This window comes from Chiroxiphia lanceolata, chromosome 3 (genome assembly GCF_009829145.1).
Source record: "Chiroxiphia lanceolata isolate bChiLan1 chromosome 3, bChiLan1.pri, whole genome shotgun sequence".
NCBI lineage: Eukaryota > Metazoa > Chordata > Aves > Passeriformes > Pipridae > Chiroxiphia > Chiroxiphia lanceolata.
In genome coordinates, this window is record NC_045639.1 from 6,121,635 (window position 1) to 6,140,817 (window position 19,183).

Consider the following 19,183-nt stretch of genomic DNA (forward strand, 5'->3'; position numbering starts at 1 on the left):
TTGCTTCTCCCCCAGCAGCCAAGTGTCATTTGGGAAAAGTGAGAAAGCCCAGTCTTCAGGAGCTTGCAGTACAAGCCCACCCTTCTTTGCTGCAATGGATCATGGTGCCAAACATACAGCCCCACAGTTGCCTCTTTTATGGCTGGGCAAGACAGAAGGGCAAGATTTGCCAGCAGTCACCTACAGCCAAAATTATGCCTCCAGGCACAGGCAGCCAGGCTCTCTGAACCTCCCAGTATGAACAGCACAGGCAGCCCTTGTCCATGACTACTCCCTTGTGCTGTTAAACTAATGGAGACTTGCCTATGGGCAGGTCTCCTTCAAAACTGGAGACCAAACAGTTTCCAAGCTGACTCAGGAGACCAAAGGATGAAGAAGGACCAAAATGGTCAGAAATTTCCTGAGTTCTAAAAGCACATCCTGCTACTTTTGCAGTTCCAAACTTCCAGATCCACAGTGCAACTAGAGTGGCAATAAAACAGCCTGTGAAAGCCACTGGTCCAGGATCTAAAAATTTCCAAGACATTATTGATTGCACTGCTCCTTTATACTTGCTACTTGGGAACAAACTCATGTTTCTGCTCACCCGAAGCTCATTGCATTTGCAAGTGGATACACCTTAGCTGTGGGCTGTAGCCACAGAGCACTGGTTTTCCTGGCACACAGCACACTGATTTTGTGTTTGATAGGAGGTTTTTAGCATTTAAAGACCGGCTTGCTAGAGCTGGTGGAAGAGAACATGTTAAACTCATGAACATGAATACTGAGTGCATCTGAGCATATCCAAGCGTAGCTGTAGTCATCTCACAAAGGTTTTCAAGACATAAGTCTTCACAGCATTACTATGGATATGTCATCTTTATGAGATCAGAGAGCATTTCTTATTTATCTCCCTGGGCTTTCATTTTACTGTACATCTCCTCTGTGCCTTCTCACTTATTGACATGGCTGCCAACAGTACAAAAGATTTGTCATCTTTTCTCATTTCTGCAAATCTTAATATGCCACTAATCATAGAATGGTTTGGGTTGGAAGGGACCTGAAAGATCATCTAGTTCCAACCCTCTTTCCATGTGCAGGGATATCTCCCACCGGACCAGGTTGTTCAAAACCCCATCCAATCTGGCCTTGAACCAGAGATGCCCCCCAGAGATGGGGCATCCACAGCTTCTCTGGGCAGCCTGTTCCAGTGCAGGTTCAGAATATTTCCCTTTCATGTATGGCTGTAAGAAAGTAAAAAGAAAAGGAATGGAAACTTTTTTCCTTTTGATTACTAGGTAGCAGGCCACATTCCTAAAAAGTACATACTGAGAGCAACAATTGGCAAAGTGGATTCGAGCTGCCTGTTCTAACCCCTGATTTCTGTTCACTCTGAAGACTGTGGCTGCTTAAAATTATGGCACCAGCTGTGGGTTTCATGTGGTCCATCTCCTGTGTATGTTGGACCCAGCTCCCCTGCACCAGAGGAATTTTCTCTAGAACTGTTATGCCCAAATATTGGCACAGTAGCTGTTGATGAAGTAAGCAAGGACCAGACTGAGTTATAGCAGTTCTTTATAATGCATTATAATATTTGATTTATACTGATGAATTGTAACGTGCTGCTTCGGGTGAGTATCTCCCCCTTGCTTTATACATTTCCTTCTCTTTTTTGGCATGCTGACAATTTGCAAATGTTCAAAGACTTTGTGACTGGTTTGGATTGTTCGAATCCTAAAACTTGCCTTTGACTTTTTTATACTCACCTGTAAATGGGAGAGGGTTGCAAGTTCTCTTTGAACTGTAAGAAGAAATTGAGGTTCCAAAGGTGTTTCATGGAGAAAGGCAATTAATGACTATATTTTCTGCCAATATCTTAAAAAGTACAGGAGTTGTTGTTCATCCCTGATTCTCTCCACCTGCAGCATGGAAGGGTCCATTGTGCGCCTGCCAGAGATAGTCTCCTTGAAGAACAAATACAAAGCCTACCTCTACTTGGATGAAGCTCACAGCATCGGTGCAGTGGGAGCAACGGGCCGAGGAGTCGTGGAGTACTTCGGGATGAGCCCTGATGATGTTGATGTATTAATGGGAACGTTCACAAAGAGCTTCGGTGCAGCTGGAGGATATATAGCTGGCAAGAAGGTAAAAGGAAAGCATAAACAATTTAATATCAAGGGGATGGGAAGTACCTTCTTACTAGGTATGATACATTTCAGTATCTTTTCACACAGACTGCTTTACATGAGCACTGTTCTAGAGTTCAATACCACTTTTGCCTGGATCCCAAACGCACATCAAGCAGTCAGACTTTCTTCTTTTTGTCTCATGTTCACATTATGTAATTTGCTTGAGTTGGGTATTTTTTGTGCCACCCTAATGATTGTTGTTTGTCTTGGAAATGTTTGGACACGTTGTGGTTGGCTAAATATACTTCCCTACATTAATTTGCATGTGGATTGCTCATTACTTTGTTTTGCATTTGTAAACAATGTGTGGGGCAATACTGAGAGATTAAAACCACAGTTTCGTCCACTGATAATAAAATTCCTAAACAGTTGTGGATTGACATAGTTGCATTTTTTAGAAGAATGGACAAAGAGGGTTACTGAGGGCCTTTTGCAATAGTAAATTGTGTGTCCTCAGTTGCTCCGCATACATTAACAAAACAATCTCTTGCCAACAACAGATGTCAACAAAAGTAAAGCTGAGTTTGCTTTAACTGGGGGTGTAGAAGAGAAAGCATAATCAGCACCATTGTGAAATGTCATCGGTTTTGTTGCTTGACAGAGAGATCAAGTGGCTGCTGATTATTTGCCCCTTTCAGACCCTGCTGAATGTATTTTTTAAGGAGTCTGCTAAATGAGTGGGAAGCCTGTTTAGACAGCCCATATGGTTGTTGTCAGGATAACATTAATAAGGGTGGCCCTACAGTAGAATAAAAGCACTATAAGAAAGTATGAACTGTATATTTCTTACTGTCTTTTTTGGATTTGCCCCAGAGATCTTAAAACTGGGTGTCATAATACATCAAGAGTCAATTTGCTTTGTTTCTTCGGCTTCCTGAATTTATATCTGAAGGCTTAACTCTCACCAAAGACAATGTAGCTAATGTAACTAAAAAGTATAGAAAGACTAGACCTGTGAAAAGTAGTCCGAAGTAATTCATGCTCTAATCCTTGGAAGTTACTTTAAATGAAAAGAGGTCGTTCTTTTCACGCCTGTGTATATCAGTAAGCTTTGCCTCAGGCTTCTGAACCTCGGAAGCCTGCTCACCCGTTCACCCACTTACATTCATTTCTGCAGCCAAAAACTCAGGGTGGCACTGTTTATCCTGCATCAGCTGGAGCACAGAAGCCTTCTCAGCTGTTTAACCAAACCCTTAGGAGTACAGTTGCAATATAGCCATACATAGCCTGTAAGGTTAGGTAAGTCTTTATCCTCAGCATTGGAGCTACTGCATAAACTCATACAGCTCTTTTGGCAGTAATTTGTTTAATCCCCTTTGGGTTGGTTTTTTTTCTGATGATTTTTTTTACCATAGTCCAATTTTCAAGCAGGTGTCATCCCTTTCTCAGTAACATGAATTCAGCTTTAGCATGGTAACCGCTACTCTGATATTATGCACTAGGAGGTATAAGCTGTTGCAACAATGATGATCTTAATAAGATCTGATTTCCTACCAGATCCCTGGATTCAGGAGAGTTACGGGTGCTTTAGATATGCCTACAGTACATCAGTGCTTTTTCTAGGAGCACAGATTGTGCTCTTAGTTGTACAAGGAAAGCAACTATACCAACTCTAACATGACTGTCCCTGCCACACTGATGGAAAGCTTCATTTGAAAATTTTTGTGCTAATAGACATAGATAGATCCCATTAAGGTGCTTTTCCTGAATTAGGTCATGAGGCAGAGAAACTAGTCTGAAGTCATGTAGGCTTTGCTTCATTCTCAGAGAGGAACTGAGCAGCATTATTTTAAGTGCAGCTGTTCATTGGTCTTGAAATTATTTTGGCTGCTTTGTAATAAGTCTTAGCACAGAAGTAAACATTATTCTCTTCCAGAATTCTGTTGCAGCTGTAACTGCCCCACTTACATGGTAAAGTATTTGCACCTGCCTGATATTTCTTCAGGCCATGTATTAACAGTGACAGCCAAGAAAGCAAACCAGTAGCTGGTGAAATGTCCTCTTCCTTTTGCATATTCCCACTCCTGCAGTAGTTAAGAGGGAGACCTGCTCTTTGGCCAGCTCCAAGCTCATTTATGCTTTGTTTTGCTTGTGTAAGGGCCTTGTGGACTTTTTACGAACTCATTCTCACAGTGCTGTGTACGCCACATCCATGTGTCCACCCGTAGCAGAGCAAATCATCAGGGCAATGAAATGTCTCATGGGACTAGATGGGACAACACAAGGTAAGCCACCTACTTTCACTTCCTTTACTCCAGTTGCTACCAAAGCACCTCCTGGGTGCAGGCACATGCAACGTGTCATCCAGCAGCAAAATAGTATGGTAATGCAATGCAAAGGAAATCATTCTTACTGCAAAATTAATATCTAAATCATCATACTTTTAAGTGCTGTCAACTCTGTTTCTTTTTCCATGCTCATCCACATGCAGCAGGGATGGAAATATTTTGGAATTCTGGCTCAGTAGTTGCCAGCCCGTCCCGTTTTGCAGCAAGGAATAGAAATACATGAATTTCCCTTTGAGTATATTATGTGACTTTGTGGGAGAGTTCATAAGGACGTGTCTTCATTTCTGGGCTTGGTGCTGTCAGTTTAGCTTCTTTGTAAGTTTGGACCTTCAAAATGGCAAGCAACACAAGCATGGTGCAGCATTTCAGAACAGGTATTGTATGTTAAATGACAGTATGAGGAGATGATTATAATAATTCCTACCTCACTCAGATACCAATTATGGTGTCCAGAAGCTAGTTCTGAAGTACATTTTGTCCCTGAAAAAAATGTTGCTTGGTGTCTTTATGAAAAACCAGGTTTGTTTCTGTTCCTCTTCTGAGGTTGTAGATGCAGCTACTGTCCAATCCTCTGTGTAACATGCTTTCTATACAGCAAGCAACAAAACAACTATGTGATATAGCTATCTGCCACTGTTTCAAAGTGATGCTGATATGGATTTGGTGTTCTAGGACTTAAACCCCAACATGGAAAAAAACAGATGGATTTTGAATTCGTATAGTTTTTTCAGGAATTCCTTAGAGTCAAATTATTGTGTAACATGCAGCTAAAGACACAGATTCTGCTCTGAATTGCAATCTCTCTTATACTGATCCAGCAGCACTGTGCTGTGCTATTTTCTCTTTGTCTAAGGCTAACAGAATTAATTCTGTATTAGTCCTCCCTGATAGATTTGACTGGGGTAAGGTGAGAATGGGGAAGAAAAGGGGAGATGAGAGCAGGTGAGATACTGCTCTACACTATTCTGTTGCAGAGCCCTAGAGGGCAGTTTCAAACCACGATAGATGCGAAGATATTAAGACGTTTATCACAGCACTTCAATGAGGCCAGAATTTACAATACCCCAGAGTACAGAAGGAGGGATAGGGAATCCAGTGCCAGTGCCAAATTCTGCTGAGTGCAACAGCAAAACTGCAGCGCGATGTGCAGACGATGAGCAAGCGATGCTTTTGTTGTTTTGTCAGAGAAGTCAAGAGTGGAGCAACTGCTTCCAACTTGAAATTTGAAAGATCAGGCTTGCCTATGCTGATACCTACATCCTGTTCAATATAAGAGACCAGCCCTGACATCTTTCTTCCACCTCGGGGCTGCTCTCTGCCCTGGCGCTTGCCGTGAGAGGGCGGTCTGACACCAAGCCTTCCCAAGACTTCCAGACTTCAGGCACTCGGAGATGCTGCTGTGTGTAAAACATGAAACATGCAGAGCATTTCCAGGCCTTCAAAGCCTGTTACAAATGCTCTTCAGCTAGCGTGATTCTGCATGCAGTTCAGCGCAGGATAATAGGACAACTTGGTTCAAGACAGAGTCTTTTAAGATGTGCATGTCTGTCTTAGGGCTGAGAGTTTGAAGCATTCTCTCTTCCAGAAGCAAAGTTGTTTAATGACACAATGTTTGTCTTTCTGCACAAAATAAGAGCTTAATAAGTCTTCTGCAATTCCTTTATGAAATAAATTAGTGCTTTGTCAGTTTTTTAAAAATTGTCTTGTAATATGAAATGCAAATGAGTAGAAAAACAAATGAATAAATCATATATCACAACTTTGGAGCATTGCACAAAGGCTAGCAAACTGGCTATGATGTGTAAAAATGTGTCTTGTCCTTCTGAGCCAGACCCATTATTTTAGTCCATTGGGTTTTCTTTCATGTGGGCCTCCCTTCATTAGGCTGTCTTGTGGACTACAAAAAAACCCCACAACCCAAAACACAGGAAAAAATGCTGTGCTGGACCACATTACAATGCTGCTTTGGCACCAGAGAGAGGAAGGTGGTGGCTTAGAAAGGAGAGGAGAACAGAAGGGAAAAAGCACTGTCTCTTCTTAGATATTTTTTATGCCAAGGACAACAGTGACCTTGGCAGAGTTCTTTTGGTCTGCTGACATAGAAAATGGTGAATCCTGCACATAAGTCATTGTTGTGAGGGAGTGAACCCTCTAGCAGAGACACCTGACAGAAAAGTTTCAAGTGGTACGCAGGGTGGGACAGACCATTTGTTCTCTGGAAGCCTGTTGAATCCATAGAAAGAGTTTATTTTACAATTTATCTCTATTTACATTCTCTTCCCACAGGATGATTTGGGGAATCCTTTATAAAGAGATGTCCACTGATGGCTTGCCCTCCAGAGGTCATTTCTGTAGGGGAGGGGGCCTTGAAAAAACTACTGGAAATGCTTTGCGAAAGAGTGAAATTAGAGCTTGCTAAAAAGTTCCATGTGAACTAGAGGGTGCTTTTTGAAAAGAGGATGAAATAAGGGGATGACAAACATCGTAACACATAAGCATATTCTTATATCTGAACTTCATGACTGACTCCTCAGCAGATAATTAGAAAAATAAGAGAAGGAAGACTGTTTGGTCATTTAAATTGCTGCTCCGAAAAATCTGTATTTTTTAGTCCTTCACACAGTATTTTGTATTTTTCCAGATATGAGGCTCTTACATTCCCTTCATTTTCTTGCTAGTTATTCTCCACTAATTTGTTGAGCAAGCAGGTGATCTAGAAGAGAGTAGAATAGGTGGAATTATATAGTAGGTAATGCCAGAGGCCAGAAGTGCAGTAATACTGCTTGTGTTTATCCTGGTGTATATTCAGCTGATTGATCTTCCATATTTTTTTCCTTTATTTTCAATTAGTAAAATACGGTTATTCATTTGGAAGAGGAATGGTGATGTGCATTTCCAGGATAGGATCAATATACTGGATGCCTGACTGCAGGATACGAACAGATGTTTATAGACACAAGGGGTGCAGCTTCATTACAAGGAAAGAACAGGTTAACACTTTAAAAGTAATTCTGTGAAACTTATACTGTTCAGCTGGAAATTATCCACAACAGGTACCTGTGTCAGGCTACAATGCACAAATATGTGGGGATGTCCCGTATCAGTATTTGTGTTAGTTGTGAGACATTAATGTCACAGCAGTGTAACTGGGAGGATACTGCAGAGCCCACAGCCAGCTTTTATAGTTTCCTTCTTTTGTCATGTTTTCTGTGATGACTTGAGAAACTGAAGGATAAGAAATGCTGAATAAGAAGGAGGTACTAGCTCCCTCAAAACTGATTTACACTGTTGTTCCTGGATAGGAAAGAGGAATAGGTTGAGGTTACTATGGCTTTGTTTCTTGAGTGACTTATATCAAGAGTCAGAAGTTGACTACAAAAAAAAGCAAATGTATTTCCATTTTCATGTGAAATCAAATTTTTAGTAGAGTACAAGTCCTGGTGTTATCCAGTGCCGTGCTTTACAGGACTCTGAAAATCAATGGCTTGTAGAACAAGACACATTTGTTCTTAGTAACATAATGTCATAGATACCATCATAGCTCCTATAATAGAGTTGTTCTAAAGTGTATGAACTCCTGGCAACTGTATTTCCATTAGGAATGTCATAAGGCAGCAAGCTCCACAGTTCAGTTCATATAGTCTATTTAAAAAAAAAAAAATCATTTTATCCCTCTTAAGCCTTAGTGGCCTTTTCATCTCAAATGTGTCTCTGCTCATTTATTAGGAAATATGGGGAGCAGAAGTTCCCATGGCATTTACTCTTTAAAATTCATAATATAGATATTCTTTATGTGTTCTCCTCATGGCTTCTCATTACACCACTGGAGATACCTCAGGAAATTCAGCAGCTGCCTTAGTGGTTTTATCCCCGTGATGAGACTGCAGTTGACTCAGAGTGTTTGGACCCTGCACAAATTTTGAAGTACACTTGCTTGCATGCAACACAGGCCCTCCAGCTGTGACCTCAGACCTCTTTTTTCCCCCTTTCTGCATGAGAATACCAAAAGCATATTTTTACATTTAAATTTGATAGGTAAAAAGTAGAACCACTAGGCAGACAGAGTTAAGACTGTTAGAAAATCCAAAGCAATTTTCTTGATGACTAATAATAGATTATAGTGGTGTAAAAAGCAAATTGCAGCATTTGCAAAGGCATCATTTTTCTGTTTAAAGCATGGCAAACAATAATTCACCAACAACAGTGGGAATTTTTCATATATTTTTATGGGATGCTGAAAAATGTGAAACCCTGTCCTCTGGAATCTACTGTTAAAAGATTTGTCGTGTTAAAAGATAAGTCATGTGGTAGTTTAGATTTAAAGTGTTTCTTTAAAGTGTTCATTTATTTTGCCATTTGTGCTGATTGGTTTATCTTAATGCAATGACTAGTTTTCATTTTTGTTTTTAACAAACTCTGTGTTCTTGCATTTGAGCTCATTCACGTTGTGAGAAGTGGCAGAACACTGCTTTCTGTTTTGGCTTGGCATCAAAAAAATTGTTTTTAAAAGCTCCTTTTTAAAACATTTCTGTCTGCCTTAGATTTTTTTGCAACTGAAGGATCAACACCTTAAAAACAGTTTCCAACATTTTCCTCTGCTATCTATGCTCAACAGTCTTTTGAAAAAAATTAGCTTTGCTTTGTCAGGGTGCTTTGTAAATGCAGAAAGCTTGGTTCCACATCTCTGCAATCTGGCATAAAGCAGCCCTGATGCAAGGAAGAGCAGTCTTGTCCTCTGTTTTTCCTTCTCCCTCTGCCTATCCCTTTACTCCTGCCCCTTCTCCCTCCACCAGCATTAGTGTTCATACAGCCATGCAATGAATGAATCAGAGAACTGATCTAGCTGAAAAATAACCAACCCTCCCACAAATGGTTTGCCTACAGCCCAGCTGGTTCCCTGGGCCAATCTGCCATATGGCTACATGAATCCCAGTGCCAGGACTTGAGCAGCTGGAGCCAAGAGGAACGATCCCTTTTGCAGCAAAATAAATTTGTGCCAGACTGGACTGATCACAAAACTATTGCTGTGAGCTTTAAATCTGCAGGTGATTTAGTGATGGACCCCTTGAACCTGCTCTAAACAGCCTGCAGAATCGGTCATGCTAAAGTCTAGGTTTTTCAAATTCTCATTTTTTGCTTCTCTTGGGTTCTTATCAAACAGAATGTTCCCAGTATGTGGTTACATTTAAAGCCCTTAAGCGAATTTATTCCCTATTTGCACGGCATTGGCTCCATGACCAGGGCTCCCAGTCACGGCAACAGTGAAGATGCTAATGATGATAATACGCTGTCACAAATATTATTTGTCTAAGCTGAACATCACAGATGTTTTCCCAGCAGTGGGTGATGAAACAGAGCTAAATTCTGACATCTTGACTCAAAATGAGTAAGACATGCTGTTCCAGTGAGCCACCTGCCATGTGACCCACCTCCCACAGGAAGCCAAATGTATCCATGGATGGTCAGTTGATCTGAACAAGCAAGGGCTTTGGACTAATAGTGTTTGCAGTGATTTGCAAGATCTCTGAGGGTTGATCGGGTTCTACCTCATTCGAAGTTACTTTATCCATATTCAAAGTCAAACCAGTGTTGTAGTCCTCTAGCAGACCCTACCCAGGGATAGGTATCCCCAAATACAACAGTGGAGGGATGTGATCAGACTTGGATGTGACCTGTAGCCTGTCCCCCAGCGAGGAAAGCTTTCCCCAGGGACAGCAACGTGCAGCTCCACGACAGAGTCCCTTTGTCAGGATGTCTTTGCTGCCAGGATAGAGCGTGAGGATCCCTCCTCTGTTCCAGATGCTGCGGTGCCCAAGGAATCCAGTGCTGTTATCAGCCTGGGGAGCACAAAGGAGAGAGAGCAGTGCCTTTTGTAACTGCACTTAGATCCCTGGTACTTCAGGAACACCTAATGGGATGCAGATGGAGCGCGCTGTGCGCTGGCTGGTTTTCAGCAGTGGGACAGACCCACTTTTTGATTAATCACCTGTGCTGGGAGTAAATAAGGCTCAGCCAAGGCTGGCTGCCCTGTCCCTGCTTTTGTGCAGGATGCTGAATGCTTACACTATAGATATGAATATAGATAAGGTGCTGTGTAGGCAGAGCTGAGTCATTTGAGAAAAGAGGTAAAAATTACAAAATCTGTACAATTTTTCTCCTTTCTGCTTCAACTAAAATTGGCACTTTTTCTCCCCTTAATCTGCTCTGGAAAGTGTTTTGCAGAAGTTCACAGTTAAAATTGGACTGACTGAGTAAGTCCTTAAGGGCTTATTTAGCAGCTGAATTAAGTTGAAATTACTAGGTTTCTAGTTAGCATTAGACTGCAGAAGAAAATGTCTTCACTTCTCCCCGGTTCATAGCAAAGTTGTTTTTTATGAAGATTGTTTTATCTGAGAACATATTTCCTTTAGGCACCCCAGTTTTATAGCATTCTATTTGTGATTTAATGCACATGGAGGTACATGTGTGTTACTCTTATAATGGAACCAGAGGAAAAAAAATTAAAATCTGTCCATCTGCAATAGTTTAGTGGGGAAGAGCTATTGTTTTCCAATTTTTTTTTTTCAGCCTATGAAAGTTTGCTTTTTACTATCTAGTTGTTAGTAGAGGAGGGCAGGGAGTAGAGTTCTCCATCCAAGGAACACTGACACCAGTATGTAAAAGTTTGATTGTGTAACTAGTTATCTAGAAAGACCCTATGAAACAACAGCTGGAGAAGATTAAAGCAGGTGGATTTGGGTATTGAAGAGACCACTGCATGCCAAAAACCACTACAGCATGGGATTATCTTTCCTGGAATGGGTTCAGGAAAAATAACTCTCCTTCAATTAAAATATACCTGAGATCTTGATATGAAAGGCTACAGGTTGCTTATTGCTGTTTTCAATATACTGAGTCAGAATTTCCAAGGGTAGAAGCCTACAGGAAGAGTTCAAAGGTAGAGTGTTTGTGCAGGAATTGAACACAGCCAGTTTCTCTGCTTTATTAACATCTTGCAGGAGGGAAAAGCAGACATCTCTGGAAGAGGAAAACAAACTTTTTTGTTTCAGAGAGCTGATAGTTTTACTGCCTCTTTCACTGCAGGATAAGGTCCTCAGATGGCATAAATAGCAGAGCTCTGTTGAAGTGCTGGAGCTGTGCCAGGTAAAGCCATCCCAAGATGAGTAGTCAGGATACCTTCCTGCTGTCAGATGCCAGAGCAGCTCCTCCCTGAGAGCATGTGACAAAACTTCTACTGAGCCTGTTACTCAAAGTGGCTCTCTTAAAAAGGTTGTTGCTTCAAAGAAATTATGAGCAAGCCACTATCTTTTATTATTTCTGTCTCTCTTGCCCTCTCTTTGTATTTTTCCTTCAGCCAAACCATATTAATTTTGAGCTAGAAAGCTTTCTAAAAGCCTGCAGAAATTAATGAGGGAAAGCCAGCGGTATGCAATGATGCATGTCAAATAAAAATATAATCAGCATTTTTCCCAGAATTGCCAGCACCTTAGGACTTCACAGCAAACCAAATATTTTTAAAGTGGCGTAACAAACGTAAACTTGAAATTTGCCAGCAGTAGGTGGATTGCTGATGCAGTAAATTCTGGTTTTCTTGTACCATCCAGGCAATTAATCCTGTACTTCAAAACAATCCCAATAAGCTGGCTGTGTATGTTCCAAGCAGTGTAAAGATAATTTGGGAAATTTGAGAATCGTTTATCATTCATTTTTCTCTCTTTCTGTCCCTTCTTAATTCAGCTAAGAATATGTAGAGGCTTTAATAAGGTCGTTCTCTGCCTTAGCTTAAAACTCTGGAGCACTAGCGGGCTTAGTGTTAACCTAGTGAAGGGTTGGTTTTCCAGGCTGTTTTCCCCAAACATATGCTGTGTTGTGGTTCACATATTTTATGGAATATAACTCTCTGGATATTCTGCATGCTATGCTATAAGCTCTTTGCATAGACTGTAAATCCTAGAGGATTTTGCAAACTAAGAATTTTTTAACACATATAGTTACTGTCTAGGCACCTGATCCTCTGATTAGTGCCATACAGGTAAATTCTTACACTCACATAGTTGCAGCATATCCTTTTAGCTCAAGGGTCTGCTCTGCAGATTCTCACTCAGTAAATAATAAAGTATGCAAGATCACAGCCTTAGGAATCAAAGAAAATACTTCTAAAAAGCAGTGTCTTCGGTTAAACATACCACAGTGAATTTGGACTAAGATCAGATTCTAAACTGAATTCACCACTCTTAATCTGCAGTGTAGGGGGAAAATTGGGCCAATGTGAAAAAAAATAAAAACATTTTGCTCACATCTGCCTCCTTATCTGACATTGGAAGGTCCCATAAAGGGATGAAAAAGAGCTGAAATAGAGCTACGAACTTTAGGGGGTTTATTGCTCTTATCGGGACAGCATATAAGATGGCTGTGTATATGATGTGTGCCTGTGGTCTTTGACCACAAAACTGAACATGAGAAAGGAAAATGTTGACACTTGGTAAAGAAACAGGTTCCTCCCAGCCACCCACCCACGAATACAATGTGTGTAGCAATCGTCTCCTAATGTGCTTTTTTTCCCTCCAGATATATGTGAGCGCTCTGATCTTTTATTTGGCTCTTTAATGCATCCCTGCAAATAAAATTAGCATTCTGGGATGTTGCTAAAAAATTCAAGTGGCTCTTTTGCATCAACGCTGGCTGGCTTGAAACAAGCTACACAGGGAGCCTCAAAGGGGATCCTTCCCACCACAAACTGGTTGAGGATATAGAATCAGGGAGGGAAGATTGGAAAAGGAAGAGGTGTTTGACTTTGGGGAGGTTGCCTAAGCCTCCTCTTTCAGCTCTAATGTTTCCTTTGCTGTATTCCCCTTCTTTGGAATCTAAATTTCTGATACTGAAAATAAGTAGAGACAAACTGATCAGCTCTGGGCCCTGCGCATATGGTTTGATAAATAGGGAACAGCCCGGAATCTTGCATGGCTGACACTCTGTTTCCAGCTTTGTGGTAAACAGCTGAATAGAAAGAAGGCAGCAAGTCCTGAACTGCACTTGCCAAGAACATCTGCATTTGTGAAAACTTTCCCTAATTGAAAATCTAGTAGTTTCAAATGCTCTCCAACTGGGAGGTTGGAAACTAGCTCAGGGGCTGCGAAGATAGCAAGAAACAGCAGTGGTTTTGAGCCCCCAGTTCAGGTCACTCCCTCGCCCTCCTCCTTGTAATATGGGCGTTGAGGAGGTGCTAATAACATCTTTACAAATTCTAACAAGGGGAAAAGTCTCTCTTTAGACTTCAGCCATATTATCCTGCAGTTCTCTAACTCCCTTTCCTTGCCATCATCTCCCTTCCCCTCCTCCTCCTCAATATTTCCTCCTGTTTCTTGAGATCTACTACACAAAAAATATTTTTGGAAATACCACAGACTATTGTTTTTATTAGTGACTGGAAAGCTTTGTAGTAGGATGCTTTTGTGTTTCATTTGTTTTCCTTGCTCTGACACAGCTGTTTTTGTTTTAGCAGCATTAGAGAGATGGTTAAACTATTTGTGGCCTTTTCTAACCCAGCAGATCTCTTCCACTGTATACTTTAAACTGAATGACTGAGACTGTAACTAACAGGTTGTCTGCATGGGCAGTTTTGTGCATAAAGTTACAAATGCACTGGTTTTATGAGATCTTTTAGTTTGCTCAAGCAAAACACCGATCACTGTGAAGCAGGTCCCAGTTTCCCTATAAATTTCCCAGCCAGAACACTGACAGAACCTTGACTCGGGAGGATGCGGAACAGATGAAGCAGTAGATCTTCTTCAAACCTACACAAGAAATGATTAATGGAGAAGAGGTTTATGTAGCTGTGTTGATCCCCCACCTCAGCCAAGAAGGAAAAGGAAGAAAAGCCAGGCGGGGGCAGAATGTGGTCTGAGGACAAATCTGCCAAAGGTGGCATGTAGCAGCTACAAATGCCTAACTGGCCACTGTGGTTACACAAAGCAAGATGGGAAATTAGGAAACAGGCATCCAGTCAGAGAAGGGTGACAGCAGTAGCTAGTAAATGAAGAATGAAGTGAATGAAAAGTAAAGTAAAATGAAAAAGTAATTGGAGAGTGAAAATGTAATTCATCTGTGCAAAGGCATCTTAAGAGCAAAGGGAAGAGAGGAAATGAGTTGTACTGAAGGTTTCAGTGCTCATGTCTAGTGACACAATATAGGTGATATTGAAAGTATGGGCTGATGAATGGCATGAATATGAAAGCTAAGAGTGTAACTGTGTCCTGCTAAATCCCAATCTGACCACACATTCCTGCCACTTCTGCTGGACAGACACAAGCTGCTGCACAGCAATCAGGTTGAGAGACCTGGTCTGTTTAACAGTGATTGGGCAGTTTTGTTTCTGGCCAAGTGACAGACCTGGCTCCATTGACCGTGTGTCTTTGTGAACCGAGGGCTGACACTGGGGAGCCATGTGGGTATGGGGGAGGTGGCACCATCCCTGTCAGCACCTCACAGCACTGGAAAAACAGCACATGTATCAGCTCACTGATGAAATATAATGCAGGTGGAGTGGTGAAAGGACATACTATATCTCCTACTTACAATAACGTAGAGAGTGGCTCTTCCCTTTTTAGGCAATGGATTGGGAAGCAATTGCATTTGTCAGAAACCACTTCCTTAGTGGCAGTGCAAAAGAAAAGACTGAGATGTCTTTTCAAGCATGTTCTTTTCTCTGCTGTTTCTTGTCTTTTTCCTTCATTAAAAATAATTGTTTTCAACTCTCCTGTCAGTTTTGCTGGGGGTCACATCCATGGATCCATGACTGAATGAGGCCAGGGACAATGCAGAGAACAAATCCTGTGTCTTAAAGTCTTGAATGACTAAAGTCTGTTGCCATATGATGATATCAAGATAATAGTAGCAAGAGAAGAGGACAGAGAAACTGAGCAGAACTCAGTAAGGGATTGCATACGTAAATGCATATTAGAGTAACTGGACTTATGCTGCATGTTGGTAACATGCAGAAGATCAGGTCTTGTATGATAACAAAGTTAATCATGTGCTTTTCCTCTATCCAGAAAAAATTGCAACAAAAGCATCAGCATGAGCTGAGCCAAAATGCAGTATTTTATGCTTTAAGCTTTATTACAGTCACAGAATAAAAAACCAACCAAACAAACAAACATGCAGAATTAGCTAAGATATAAGAGGACCCCTGTGGAATATTGTTAATGAGAAAAGATATTGGCTTCTCTAGGCATTGGTTATTCACCTTATAGTCCATTGAGAAAGAACATGTTCTACTTACATGTCCTGTGCCTACAGAGACATATGACTACTTCTCTATAGGGACTGGTTTACCTCACAAGTACAGGAGTATCAGTCGTCCATCCCACAATGCCAGAATAATCAGTATAGTTACATTTAGCTCATTCCGTGTTTTTCTTCTCCGTCAAATAGCAACATGTACCTTTCAGCCACACTGTTACCCACAGCCCTGTTGCCTATTTGTAGATACCATTTATGATCTTTGCACTGACTGTTCTCCTGAATGGCTCATTTCAGGGCTCCAAAGAGTGCGCCAGCTGGAGAAAAACACAAGGTACTTCAGACGAAAACTGCATGAAATGGGCTTCATTATTTATGGCAATGATGACTCGCCTGTTGTCCCCTTGCTCCTTTATATGCCTGGTAAAATAGGGTAAGTACTGAAAAAAACCTGTTGGCAAAACCAACATTATTCAGGCTCATAGGTTATTTGGTGTACACTTTGGAAAATGTAGCTCTGTGTGGTAGATGCTTCCTGAGAAAACATGCAGTGTTCAATGCATCATTTAGTTCTGTTCTCTTTTAAGTTTGGCCCTAGACTTAATTTTGAGTTGTTCCAGTGTTCAGAATTTTAAGATTTTTCTCTTATCCTTTTTTAATGTGGTCTGGAATAATACGTTTGGTAACATTTTTAATTTGGATTTCTTTTATTTTTTTTTAATTTGTAATCATTAAAGGAGACACATTGCCTTTGATGTATGAATTGGTTTGGATGGATGTTCTTTTCCCCCATCTGATCTTTGAATGGTCTTTGCATGTTTTACCACTCAGTTCCTCTCAAGCAGCACTTGTGCACTGACTTGGACACCCAGACCAGGAGTCAGTGGTAGCATAATGTAAGGGTTGAGCTGTGGGGAGTATTTGCAAGGACCTAGCATGACTGTATGGTCCAGGTCTCATACACAGCACAAAAAAAGCTTCCTAACTGGCAGAGTAATTGTAAGAGCAGATAAACCGTGACACAGATTGTTTTATGCCTGTTGATGTGCAGGAACCAACCTCTCATGCCTTCCAGAAGCCCAACCTCTTCCATGCTTAGGGACTGTGAATGCCCACATTTTGATTTGCACTCAAAGCCTTCCAGTGACATAAATGAATAGTGTGTCTATCCTGCAGTGCCGTCTCTGCCATCACACTTCTAGTATTTGACACCCACTGGGCTTCATGAGCTGCTAAGCAGCAAAGACTCTCAGTCCTACTGGTAAAATTCTGGCTCTTAAGGAAATCAATGGGAATATTACCATCTGCTTCACTTGAAGACAGGATTTTACCTATTATACCTATATAATATACAATATCATTATTATACATGGATGTTTTCTCTCTGTGTCAGTTATTGGAGATAATTTACTTTTATGGTTTTTTTTTTCTTCTTCTCTCCTTAGGGCTTTTGCAAGACGCATGTTAGAAAGAAATATCGGGGTGGTCGTGGTTGGGTTTCCAGCTACTCCTATCACAGAATCCCGGGCTCGGTTTTGTGTGTCAGCTGCACATACACGGGAGATGTTAGACACGGTAAGCACAGCAGATGTCCTGCCAAAATTAACTTCAGATGCAAAGGAGGTTGGGAGAAGCTGTGCCTCTGTTACTTTGAAACTCAATAATTCATTTTTACATTTGTTTTTCTGGCCTTGTCACTTGATCTTTAAAGGCATTGGAGCCTTATATATTTTACTTTTTTAAAATAAATTATGGGACAGTTAACTTGTTATGTTCTTCTGTTTCTACTAGTGACCAAATCTGTCATCACTAATAAAGACCTACATGAAGAGCACAGCGAGACAAAAGTTAAATGCTAGGTCAGAACTATCAGAGTAGGAAACCTGAAACGATATGGAAATAATTGAAAATCAAGTTTTCCATAGCCGTTATCTTCACGTGTTTCTTGAATTGCAGAAAGTATATGGGACAGCCCTGGGGGTACAGGTGGAAATTGCAAACAGTATTTGGAACTGTTTGAACCTAATTAAGTTTAATTGATGCTGTCTGGCCTGTCTCAGTTCTGTATCTTTCTCTGATATCAGCAATAGCGTTAGGAGTATGTTGAGACTTCCATTGTAAACCTCCGTTCCAACACAGTCAGAAATGTGTTTAAAATAAACTCTTTGAGATTTTCCATCTCCCTTTCTTGCCGAAGGTGTTTCTGGCCTGGCTTGAGATATGTTCTTTCATTCTCAGAATAATCCACCACAAGAGGCTTAACAGCAAATTTCAGGCTTTCTTTTTCCTCTCTTTGCACAAGTGTGATGGTCAAAGCAAAAAATCTGTGAACGTGGAAGGCATTTGAGTTAAAAATGCCACTCCTTCATGCAGACAAGCACCTGTGCCTGCAGAGAGTTCCTGGCTCTGCGTTTGCATCCTGAGATTCACGTGGATCTTGAGGCTGGAGCCCTGCCCTGCTGACCAGCTCCCACACCAGTGTAGATTGCTCTCAAACAACATCAAAAAATCTGCCTTGCATATGTGCAGCATAAAATTCCTTCTGCTTTTAAAGGTGCAGTAGTTATTAGCAAGGTACAATACCATAAAGACAATATTTCATAGGACAGGGCATAGCCATTGTGTTGGTCACTGTCAGCTTTGGCTGTTGTGCTGGGTGGATTTTGGCTTATGTAACTACTAATAGGCGATGACCTTGATCTAGAGATTAATCTCTTGAGGTCACTGCTTTGATTTTCTTCCTCTCCCCCTGCTCCCAAATGTCAAGCCCAGTAACATTTTTGGGGCATCATTTCATGTTCATTACCTGGACATTGCTGCTTCCTGGTACCACTGGAGGTCTGAAATGCTCCACAGTTGTCACTGAACATGATGTGTTTCTGCTGCAGTACTTGTGGCATTCTCTAAATGTCCTTACAGTCCATGGAAATGCCCTGAGCTGAATTACTTGCAGATGGAAAGCTTTTAAGACAAATGCTTTGTGAACATGCCTAAACCCAGGGTAACAACAGGTAACAAGCACAATGAAAACATTTCCCTTTGGCAAAATTTGTTTTGAATCTCAGCCTGGAACTAAAGAGGAAAGATCCATGAAAGGGCAAGCTCCCAAAAATAACTTCCTTAATGACCTGGAAGCTATCTCTCTGCATAAACCATTACTAAATTACTTCTTTTTTGTTCATGAGCTCATTTTAGTGGTTTAACAGAAACAGGCTCAAAATCAAAATTGCTGTTTTCTTCCTTGATGCCAAAAAGTTGACTGATCTTGAATGTGGGTCAGATGCTGCAAAACACTGAGCTGCCTCTCTGTGGTACAAAGTTCCCTGTCTATTTTTTTAATTTACTTAGAGCTGGGGACACAGCTCAGCAAATTGCATTACAGTATTAATTAATAATAATATTAATTGTGCCTGTGATATTAGTCTAAGATAATGGAATGCACTAAAATCATCTTAAACTATTCAGGCTATTTATGTTGACTCTGAT

The 19,183-nt window shown here is 41.0% G+C and overlaps 1 protein-coding gene across 9 annotated transcripts in view; it reads left to right on the forward strand.

Moving 5' to 3' along the window:
• The window catches only part of SPTLC3 (serine palmitoyltransferase long chain base subunit 3), a 125,146-nt gene that overhangs the window by 76,327 nt on the left and 29,636 nt on the right, over positions 1 to 19,183 (forward strand). For all 9 annotated transcript variants that reach the window (XR_004356348.1, XM_032684159.1, XM_032684167.1 and 6 more), the window contains 4 exons: positions 1,905 to 2,124; positions 4,267 to 4,393; positions 15,995 to 16,130; positions 17,143 to 17,272. Coding sequence is in view for 8 of the 9 variants with exons in the window: in XM_032684159.1 (XP_032540050.1) it covers positions 1,905 to 2,124; positions 4,267 to 4,393; positions 15,995 to 16,130; positions 17,143 to 17,272 (613 nt within the window). In the remaining variant the exon portion in view is untranslated. The remainder of the gene's footprint in view (positions 1 to 1,904; positions 2,125 to 4,266; positions 4,394 to 15,994; positions 16,131 to 17,142; positions 17,273 to 19,183) is intronic.